Source organism: Leptodactylus fuscus, chromosome 5, assembly GCF_031893055.1.
Source record: "Leptodactylus fuscus isolate aLepFus1 chromosome 5, aLepFus1.hap2, whole genome shotgun sequence".
In the NCBI taxonomy this organism is placed as follows: Eukaryota; Metazoa; Chordata; class Amphibia; order Anura; family Leptodactylidae; genus Leptodactylus; species Leptodactylus fuscus.
The window spans coordinates 3332057-3344346 of NC_134269.1; the positions used below are offsets into that span (position 1 = coordinate 3332057).

The 12290-nt window shown below is 44.1% G+C and overlaps 1 protein-coding gene across 1 annotated transcript; it reads left to right on the plus strand.

The window, feature by feature from the left end:
* The first annotated feature begins 9957 nt into the window (after positions 1–9957).
* Positions 9958–10905, plus strand: LOC142204289 (olfactory receptor-like protein I9). The gene has a single exon (XM_075275599.1). It carries the CDS (start codon positions 9958–9960, stop codon positions 10903–10905), a length of 948 nt encoding a protein of 315 aa, XP_075131700.1.
* The last annotated feature ends 1385 nt before the right edge of the window (positions 10906–12290 follow it).

Sequence of the window (12290 nt, forward strand, 5' to 3'; positions counted from 1 at the left end):
CCACAACCAGATCCTACTATACATGAGAACCAGGAACAAAACACCCATACATGAGCCCCAACAGTCCGGCCTCTACAACCTACCAAGACATTTCAAATGGGCCAACCACCAGGCCATAGACTATACCAACGCAACCAACCGACCCGAAATCAAGACACTGCTCACAAACTTCCATACAAACAACTATCAGCCAGACCAACAGGGAGTCACCAGAGCTGTGAAGGATCTCAAGTACATTCTACAGACCACAGCAGAACTAGCAGGCCTGAAACGAACCAAACCCATAAGACAAACCAACAAACAGTCCCACAAATGGTTCGACAGCGACTGCAAAGCACTACGCCATACCCTAAGAACAGCCTCCAACCAAAAACACAGGGACCCCAACAACAAGGAGGTGAGGGAAGCCTACAGCAATCTATGCAAGCAATACAAGGGCACCCTCAGAGAGAAGAAACAGAGATACCTCTCCCACAAAATAGAGCAACTAGAGGACTCCCTCCAGGACAGCTCATTCTGGGAGACCTGGCACCACATGGGCACAAAGCCCAAGAAAAACTCCCTCCACATCCAAAATGGCAATATCTGGCTCAACTACTTCAGAGGTCTCTACAAAAACATCCCAGAAGAAGACCTAACTCCAGAACAGCAACAGATAATCACCAAACTGAGGGACATGGAGAAAGTCATCAAAGACTTCCAGAACCCTCTGGACTCGCCAATCACCATAAAAGATATACAGGAAAGAATTGCCGTGCTGAAAGGCAAAAAGGCCAGTGGCCCTGACGGCATCCTACCAGAGATGATCAAATACAGCCCTCCAGCAATACACGCGGCACTGGCAAAGCTATTCACCCTCGTGCTCAATGCTGGACACTTCCCCGAAGACTGGAACAAAGGGCTCATAACCCCCATCTACAAGAATGGGGACCAATATGACCCCAACAACTACAGAGGGATCTGCGTCAGCAGCACGCTAGGGAAACTGTTCAACAGCATCATCAATAACAGAATCCTCACCTTCCTCACACAACACGGGGTCCTCAGCAAGAGCCAAGCAGGGTTCATGCCAAACCACCGCACCACAGACCATATCTACACCCTGCACAGCCTCATCAAGACGCACGTCCACAACACCAGAAGAGGCAAGATATTCGCCTGCTTCGTGGACTTTAAGAAGGCGTTTGATTCAGTATGGCACCCAGGCCTACTTCTAAAACTCCTAGAGAGTGGAATAGGAGGAAGAACGTACGACGTCATCAAGAGCTCCTACACCGGAAACCAGTGCAGTGTGAAGGTGAATGGGAAAAGGACAGCATACTTCCAACAGGCCCGAGGGGTCAGACAAGGCTGTAGCCTGAGCCCAACGCTCTTCAACATCTATATCAATGAACTGGCTACAGCCCTGGAGGCCTCACCAACCCCAGGCCTCACCCTGAACAATCGAGAGGTGAAGTTCCTGCTATACGCCGATGACCTCCTACTCCTGGCCCCCACCGAGAAAGACCTCCAAGAAAGCCTGTCAGTGCTGGAAAAATTCAGCACCACATGGGCCCTACCCATCAACCAGAAGAAGACCAAAATCATGGTATTCCAGAAGAAGGGCCACAATAAAGCCTCCACCACCTCACAATTCACACTGAACGGCTCCACACTGGAGAAAACCAACAGCTACACCTACCTGGGGCTGGAGCTCAGCCAATCAGGAAGCTTCAAAGCAGCAATAGAAACCCTGAAAGCAAAAGCCTGCAGAACCTTCTACGCCATCAGAAGACAACTGTACCACCTCAAACCACCGGTGAGGGTCTGGATGAAGATATTTGACGCTGTCATCTCCCCGATCCTTCTCTATGGCAGTGAGGTTTGGGGCCCAGCCACCTACCCAGACCAGTCAAGGTGGGATTCCAGCCCAACAGAGAACTTCCACCTGGAGTTCTGCAAATACCTGCTACATGTCCATCGCAACACCACCAACATGGCCTGCAGGGCAGAGCTAGGCAGACTCCCCCTATGGCTCACCATACAGAAGAGGGCGCTAGCTTTCCAGGCACACATCCAGGTGAGCAAGTCCGACTCCTACCACCACCAAGCCTGGCTAAGCCACCTGAGCAAACCAGACACTCACCAACCAAACAACAGCCAACCACCAAACCAAAAACAACAACAGATGATAACCAAGGCCGAAATAAAGGCGACCACAGAGGCAAACAGAGAGCGGTACATTGAAGAATGGAGAAACGAAATAAATAACTCCAAGAAACTCACCAATGTGTACCAATCCCTACAAAGGGACTACACCATGGCCACCTACCTGGAGAGAATACGCCACCCCAAGCACAGACAGACCCTGAGCCGATACAGACTGAGCGCCCACAACCTAGAGATAGAGACGGGGCGATACAGACAGACGTACAAGCCACGGGAGAAGAGACTGTGCCAGCACTGTGACCAGGGGGTCCTAGAAGACCAGACCCACTTCCTGCTACACTGCACCAAATACTCAGCTGTGAGGGCCGTCTACTACCAAAGACTCTCTGCCCACATCCCAGACTTCATATCTGCAGACGAGAAGAGGAAACTCTACATCCTACTGGGAGAAGAAGAGGCCACTGTGGAGATCGCTGCCCAATACGTGTCCAGCTGTCACCAAATAAGAGGAAGATGAGACTCCACGGACTGTTATATTTATCCCAAAATACCCGCCCCACCCACCCCCCACCCCCACCTCCCCATATAGCAGCCACCAACGAAGAGGAAGATGAGACTCCATGGACTGTTATATTTATCCCAAAACACCCGCCCCACCCACCCCCACCTCCCCATATAACAGTCACCAACAAAGAGGAAGATGAGACTCCATGGACTGTTATAACCGAACCCCCCCCCCATACCCACCACCCACCCAACCCAACTCCACCCCCCCACCCACCCACCCACTTTACTAGCTTTGGCAATGCCAAATACCTACTCGGACGTGCCAATAAAGCATTTTTTTGATTTTGATTTTGATTTTGACATACTATACTATATACACCACTATATGTACTATACTATATACACCACTATATATACTATACTATATACACCACTATATGTACTATACTATATACACCACTATATATACTATATACACCGCTATATATACTATACTATATACACTACTATATGTACTATACTATATACACCACTATATACACTATACTATATACACCACTATATGTACTATACTATATACACCACTATATATACTATACTATATACACCACTATATGTACTATACTATATACACTACTATATGTACTATACTATATACACCGCTATATGTACTATACTATATACACACCACTATATGTACTATACTATATACACCACTATATATACTATACTATATACACCACTATATGTACTATACTATATACACCACTATATATACTATACTATATACACCGCTATATATACTATACTATATACACCACTATATGTACTATACTATATACACCACTATATATACTATACTATATACACTACTATATGTACTATACTATATACACCGCTATATGTACTATACTATATACACACCACTATATGTACTATACTATATACACCACTATATGTACTATATACACCACTATATGTACTATACTATATACACCACTATATGTACTATACTATATACACCACTATATATACTATACTATATACACCACTATATATACTATACTATATACACCACTATATGTACTATACTATATACACCACTATATATACTATACTATATACACCACTATATATACTATACTATATACACCACTATATGTACTATACTATATACACCACTATATATACTATACTATATACACCACTATATATACTATACTATATACACCACTATATGTACTATACTATATACACCACTATATGTACTATACTATATACACCACTATATATACTATACTATATACCACTATATGTACTATACTATATACACCACTATATATACTATACTATATACACCACTATATGTACTATACTATATACACCACTATATATACTATACTATATACACCACTATATGTACTATACTATATACACCACTATATATACTATACTATATACACCACTACACAGAATCTCTAGCTATTTTGTAACGCCATTCGCCGCAAATGAATTTGGACCAAATCTTTCTTGAATACTTCCCTCATCTGTAATGTTGGGGCCTCGGAGTCAGTTTCCCTGATGAAGTTCAATGTTGAGAAGTCTAAAAGGAACAATAAATTAGAACAATAAGTCTCCTTACTCGGATTCTTCCTCTTATTCTGCCTTTTGCACTTTTATTCTTTTCTATATTGGATAAAGTTTTACTGTTTATGGAAGAAACTTTTTTGATCTCTACAACAAGAACTTCTCATCAGATATAGAGAAGACACCGGAGATAATGGCAGAAAGTTTGTAGAAGGGAAAAGTTCCGGTGTGTAATACAAGTTCTTACTTAGTAAATTTGTTGCATCTTCTGACAATGATTAATTATCATTCATTTCTTTCCTTGTAAATTGATCACAGGAGACCTGAGGTAATGGCAAGAAGGTGACATGGTCTTATTTCCCACAATCCTCTGCCTTCCCTTTGTGTATAGCTGTATATATACAGGGCGTTCCTTTATGTGCCTGGTCACACACAGGCGTTACATTGGAGGTTCCTGCGCTTTATTATTTTCTATGTAATGATGAATAACTGAGGGAAAGAAGTAAGAAATATTCTGGATGATGGAAAGATCTGACGTAAGTACAAAATCCTTCTCTAGAAATATTCTTATTATCTGATACATTATAGGCGATGTTCCAAGGATTGGAGGAGCGGGAAGTGTTAGATTTACTATGTTACAGGATAGGAGAGCAGGAGAGAAGAAAGGGAGACGTCTTGTAGAATGAACAGATCTAGACTGGATGTGGATTGGATCTAGAAGGAGCCGCCAGGTCTCAGACTGTAGTTAAGGGAACTCTAGTATGTAGAATATGTAGGACAAGCTGTAGATTTTTAGATACTTTTGGGTCACTTTTTATTAAACTTTTTGTTAGTCTTCATATTGACATTGTACACCTGATTATATCAAATTTGGAGCCCCCTCCGATTACCAAGATCTTTTGCTGGTGTTCTCCCCATATACCTGACATCCCTGGGACTTAGATTTTGAGACATAGGTATCTGTTTCTAACAAATATTATACAGTGTTGGCCAAAAGTATTGGCCCCCCTGCAGTTCTGTCAGATAATCCTCGCTGTCCCCCAGATAATGATTACAAGCACAAACTCTTTGGTAATATCTTCAGTTATTTTGCTTGCAATGAAAAAACACAAAAGAGAATGAAAAAAAAAAGTCACATCATTGATCATTTTACACAAAACTCCAAAAATGGGTTGGACAGAAGTATTGGCGCCCTCAGCCTAATACTTGGTAGCACAACCTTTAGACACAATAACTGCGCACAACCGCTTCCGCTAACCAGCAATGAGTTTCTTACAAGGCTCTGCTGGAATCTTAGACCCTTCTTCTTTGGCTCCTGCTCCAGGTCCCCCCTGAGATGTGAAGGGGGCCTTCTCCAAACTGCCACCAAGAGATCTCTCCCCCTCCCCCACAGGTGTTCTATGGGATTCAGGGCTGGACTCATTGCTGCCACTTTACAAGTCTCAAGGGCTTTCTCTCACCACCATTTTTCTAGTGCTGACCTGAAGTGTGTTTTGGGTCCTTGTCCTGCTGGAAGAGCCCTGACCTCTGAGGGAGACCCCGCTTTCTCACACTGGGCCCTACATGATGCTGCACAATGTGTTGGTCGTCTTCAGACTTCATAATGCCATGCACACGGTCAAGCAGTCCAGTGCCAGAGGTAGCAAAGCAACCCCAAACCATCAGGGAACCTCCGCCATGTCTGACTGTAGGGGGCGTCTTCTCTTTTTTTCCTGTAAACTCTATGTTGAGGCCTTCTCCTACTTTTGTCTCATCTTACCAGAGAACATTCTTCCAGAACGGTTTTGGCTTTCTCAGGTAAGTTTTGGCAAACTCCAGCCTGGCTTCTGTCTGTGGGTAAGAAGTGGGGTCTTCCTGGGTCTCCTACCATACAGTCCCTTCTCATTCAGACGCTGACGCTGGATAGTACGGGGTGACACTGTTGTACCCTCGTACTGCAGGGCAGCTTGGACTTGTTTGGATGTTAGTCGAGGTTCTTTATCCACCATCCGCACAATCTTGCGGTGAAATCTCTGGTCAATGTTTCTTTTGCGTCCACATCTCGGGAGGTTAGCCACAGGGCCATGGGCTTTACACTTCTTGATGACACTGCGCACGGTAGACACAGGAACATTCAGGTCTTTGGAGATGGACTTGTAGCCTTGAGATTGCTCAGGCTTCCTCACTATTCTGGAAGAACACGAGTATTATCTGACAGAATTGCAGGGGTGCCAATACTTTTGGCCAACACTGTATATATATATATATATAGGTTCCTAGGTGTCCTAAGAGTATTCTACTCTATGTTTTAATCCAAGCTAATTTGTCGTTAATACACTGAACCAACCAAACCTGAAATGAAATTTAAAGAGTGATCTGTTGATTAGTTAGTACATTGGCTGTTATTTTGTGGGAGGAAAGTGGATGAAAGGGGAACAAGAAATCTTAAGATGTGAGTACAAACCTCAAATGCATTATTATTATTATTATTATTATTATTATTAGAGATGAGCGAACACTAAAATGTTCGAGGTTCGAAATTCGATTCGAACAGCCGCTCACTGTTCGAGTGTTCGAATGGGTTTCGAACCCCATTATAGTCTATGGGGAACATAAACTCGTTAAGGGGGAAACCCAAATTCGTGTCTGGAGGGTCACCAAGTCCACTATGACACCCCAGGAAATGATACCAACACCCTGGAATGACACTGGGACAGCAGGGGAAGCATGTCTGGGGGCATAAAAGTCACTTTATTTCATGGAAATCCCTGTCAGTTTGCGATTTTCGCAAGCTAACTTTTCCCCATAGAAATGCATTGGCCAGTGCTGATTGGCCAGAGTACGGAACTCGACCAATCAGCGCTGGCTCTGCTGGAGGAGGCGGAGTCTAAGATAGCTCCACACCAGTCTCCATTCAGGTCCGACCTTAGACTCCGCCTCCTCCGGCAGAGCCAGCGCTGATTGGCCGAAGGCTGGCCAATGCATTCCTATGCGAATGCAGACTTAGCAGTGCTGAGTCAGTTTTGCTCAACTACACATCTGATGCACACTCGGCACTGCTACATCAGATGTAGCAATCTGATGTAGCAGAGCCGAGGGTGCACTAGAACCCCTGTGCAAACTCAGTTCACGCTAATAGAATGCATTGGCCAGCGCTGATTGGCCAATGCATTCTATTAGCCCGATGAAGTAGAGCTGAATGTGTGTGCTAAGCACACACATTCAGCACTGCTTCATCACGCCAATACAATGCATTAGCCAGTGCTGATTGGCCAGAGTACGGAATTCGGCCAATCAGCGCTGGCTCTGCTGGAGGAGGCGGAGTCTAAGGTCGGACCTGAATGGAGACTGGTGTGGAGCGATCTTAGACTCCGCCTCCTCCAGCAGAGCCAGCGCTGATTGGCCGAATTCCGTACTCTGGCCAATCAGCGCTGGCCAATGCATTCTATTAGCTTGATGAAGCAGAGTGTGCACAAGGGTTCAAGCGCACCCTCGGCTCTGATGTAGCAGAGCTGAGGCTGCACAAGGGTTCAAGCGCACCCTCGGCTCTGATGTAGGAGAGCCGAGGGTGCACTTGAACCCTTGTGCACCCTCAGCTCTGCTACATCAGAGCCGAGGGTGCGCTTGAACCCTTGTGCACACTCTGCTTCATCAAGCTAATAGAATGCATTGGCCAGCGCTGATTGGCCAATGTATTCTATTAGCCTGATGAAGTAGAGCTGAATGTGTGTGCTAAGCACACACATTCAGCTCTACTTCATCGGGCTAATAGAATGCATTGGCCAGCGCTGATTGGCCAGAGTACGGAACTCGACCAATCAGCGCTGGCTCTGCTGGAGGAGGCGGAGTCTAAGATCGCTCCACACCAGTCTCCATTCAGGTCCGACCTTAGACTCCGCCTCCTCCAGCAGAGCCAGCGCTGATTGGCCGAATTCCGTACTCTGGCCAATCAGCACTGGCTAATGCATTGTATTGGCGTGATGAAGCAGTGCTGAATGTGTGTGCTTAGCACACACATTCAGCTCTACTTCATCGGGCTAATAGAATGCATTGGCCAATCAGCGCTGGCCAATGCATTCTATTAGCGTGAACTGAGTTTGCACAGGGGTTCTAGTGCACCCTCGGCTCTGCTACATCAGATTGCTACATCTGATGTAGCAGTGCCGAGTGTGCATCAGATGTGTAGTTGAGCAAAACTGACTCAGCACTGCTAAGTCTGCATTCGCATAGGAATGCATTGGCCAGCCTTCGGCCAATCAGCGCTGGCTCTGCCGGAGGAGGCGGAGTCTAAGGTCGGACCTGAATGGAGACTGGTGTGGAGCGATCTTAGACTCCGCCTCCTCCAGCAGAGCCAGCGCTGATTGGTCGAGTTCCGTACTCTGGCCAATCAGCGCTGGCCAATGCATTCTATTAGCCCGATGAAGTAGAGCTGAATGTGTGTGCTTAGCACACACATTCAGCTCTACTTCATCAGGCTAATAGAATACATTGGCCAATCAGCGCTGGCCAATGCATTCTATTAGCTTAATGAAGCAGAGTGTGCACAAGGGTTCAAGCGCACCCTCGGCTCTGATGTAGCAGAGCTGAGGGTGCACAAGGGTTCAAGTGCACCCTCGGCTCTCCTACATCAGAGCCGAGGGTGCGCTTGAACCCTTGTGCAGCCTCGGCTCTGCTACATCAGAGCCGAGGGTGCGCTTGAACCCTTGTGCACACTCTGCTTCATCAAGCTAATAGAATGCATTGGCCAGCACTGATTGGCCAGAGTACGGAATTCGGCCAATCAGCGCTGGCCAATGCATCCCTATGGGAAAAAGTTTATCTCACAAAAATCACAATTACACACCCGATAGAGCCCCAAAAAGTTATTTTTAATAACATTCCCCCCTAAATAAAGGTTATCCCTAGCTATCCCTGCCTGTACAGCTATCCCTGTCTCATAGTCACAAAGTTCACATTCTCATATGACCCGGATTTGAAATCCACTATTCGTCTAAAATGGAGGTCACCTGATTTCGGCAGCCAATGACTTTTTCCAATTTTTTTCAATGCCCCCGGTGTCGTAGTTCCTGTCCCACCTCCCCTGCGCTGTTATTGGTGCAAAAAAGGCGCCAGGGAAGGTGGGAGGGGAATCGAATTTTGGCGCACTTTACCACGTGGTGTTCGATTCGATTCGAACATGGCGAACACCCTGATATCCGATCGAACATGTGTTCGATAGAACACTGTTCGCTCATCTCTAATTATTATTATTATTATTATTATTACTATTTACTTCTATTGCACACATAATGTGAAGATTCTCAGTAGATTGCAGCAGATTATCCTAGAGAATGGTAAGGATCCTTGTGCTGTGTTGGAGCTAGTAGAAGGCGACCACTGAGGCCTTCTTCATATGATTGCAAACCCCAAAAATGATGGCCATGTGTCTGGGCCCATAGTAATGCATGTGTCTGTACTCTGATCTGCAATAGTGGATGAAAAGTACAGTCTTATGAAGAAGACCTGGCGGAGGGCGAGGAGTTTTCCTTTTTGCTGTTATTCAGTGTTTTATAAAACCTTTTGCCATATTATTTCCATTAATCTCCAATCCGATGATAATTCTTATAATAATGTATTTTGGTCTCTTTATAGTCTCCACCTCTAGAGTCTGCTTATGTGTAATTTGAGGATTATATCACTAGGTCAGGGTGTGGACATCTCTATGATAGTAGCTCAGTATGGCCATGGTCTCTTACAATGAATGGTCTGAATGAAAGATCTAATCTGACTTTTGTCACAGGATTTTTCCTCTTAGGATTTCAAGGCAATGAACTATTACAAAATCTTCTCTTCCTTCTATTTCTTGTTATTTATCATATAACACTATGTGGGAACCTCCTGATCATCACCCTGGTGTCCACCAGTAAGATCCTCCACACCCCAATGTACTTCTTCATCTCACAACTCTCCATCAGTGACATCTTATTGGTCACATATATTGTCCCAAAGTTTCTTCACGTCCTACTGAATAATGGGACGGCCATTACTTTTGTTGGCTGCTTCACACAGTTTTATTTTGTCGCTTCTTCAGAAGATTTTGAATGTTTCCTCCTCTCGGTGATGTCCTATGACAGATATGTGGCCATCTGTAATCCCCTCCGTTACTCCTCCATCATGACAACTAGATTTTGTGTTACATTGGTCTCTATGTGTTGGTTGTTGGGTTTTTTCTTTTCATTCATTGTGACCCTGACATCAGCAAAATTAGATTTTTGTGGATCAAATGTCATTGACCATTTATTCTGTGACCTCGTTCCCTTACTAGAAATTTCCTGCTCTGACACCTTTAGTGTTCAAATGGAGCTTGATATTTTGGGCGCTCCAACAGTAATAATCCCAACCACCATCATTGTAGCGTCTTATACTTCTATAGTCCGGGCAGTCTTAAGGATCCCATCCAGTACTGGTAGACAGAAAGCCTTCTCCACCTGTAGCTCCCACCTCATTGTGGTCTCCATGTTCTACGGGACTCTGTTCAGTGTTTATGTCGTCCCAACGAAAGGAAAAGCATCGATCATTGGTAAAATTTCCTCATTGTTATATACTGTGTTTACTCCTCTGATGAACCCCATTATATACAGTCTGAGGAATAAAGATATTAAGAAAGCCGTACAGAAAAGACTTTTCAAACTTTTCAGACACTAACCCCTTGATGTTACAACATTAATACTCCCAACCACCATCATTGTAGTATCTTATACTTCTATTGTCCGGGCAGTCTTAAGGATCCCATCCAGTACTGGTAGACAGAAAGCCTTCTCCACCTGTAGCTCCCACCTCATTGTGGTCTCCATATTCTATGGGACTACAGTATATTCACTGTTTATTTCGTCCCACCAACAAATATCTCACTCTCCATGAGTAAGATCCTCTTCCTTCTATATACTGTGTTTACCCCTCTGATCAACCCCATTATATACAGTCTGAGGAATAAAGATATTAAGAAAGCCGTACAGGAAATAATTAATAAGCATTGATTGACATTAACCCCTTCCTGCTGCAACCAATTTTTTATTATCAATTTTCATTTTTTACCCCCCGTTTTCCAAAAAACATAACTTTTATTATTCTTCTATGCACAGAGCTTTATGAAGGCTTAGTTTTTGTGGGTGACATTGTACTTTCTAATGGTACCATTTAATATTCTGTACTATGTACTGTCAAAATCAAAATGGGGTCGAATTAAACTGAGTTTGGGGGCATTCACACTATGTACCGCAGCGTTGATTCTGACACAATAACTGGCGTAAGAATCAGCGCTGCAACAAAGAATCCCATTGACTTCAATGGGTTCCATTTAACGGAGTAACACATTGAAATCAATGGGAGGCTTTTTATCCCATTGATTTCAATGTGTTTTGCGCATTAAACGGAACTCATTTAAGTCAATGGGATTCTGCGTAGCAGCGCTGATTCTTACACGAGTTATCGTTCCAAAATCAGTGCCGCGTTAGTCTGTGTGAATGCCCCCTTTAAATGACTTTCTTACGGGCTTCCTTTTTATGGCGTCCACTTTGGAATGTTCTATTTATACCACATTCATAGTTTTGATTACATTGTAACACCTTTTAACACAAAAAATAGCAAACTTCGAGAAGAAAAATTAATAATTTTTTAAAAATAATACGTTAATTTAGCCCTAAAATGAACACATTCACAAAGGGTTAGGGAACCTTCACAAGGAGTTTACGCTCTGCTCATTCTGAACGTAAACTTGTCCAAAATGAGCGGTGTAAAAACAGATCCCATTGATTTCTATGGGTGTCGGCACACGTGCGGTACCCATTGAAATCAATGGGAGGCTTTTTCTTACCTATTGCCTTTAATGTGATACCTGTGTATGCCGGCACCCATAGAAATCAATGGGATCTGGTTTTATGACGCTCATTTTGAACGAGTTTACGTTCAGAATGAGCGGAGCGTAAACTCCGTGTGACGGCTCCCTTAAATGATAACATACATTTATAAAATTGTGCAATTTCTCCTGAGCACAGAAATACCCCATATGTGGGTGTAAACTGATGTTTGGG

Coding starts and splice junctions, on each gene's coding strand:
- LOC142204289 (XM_075275599.1), top strand. CDS start 9,958: ATGAATGGTCTGAATGAAAGATCTAATCTGACTTTTGTCACAGGATTT.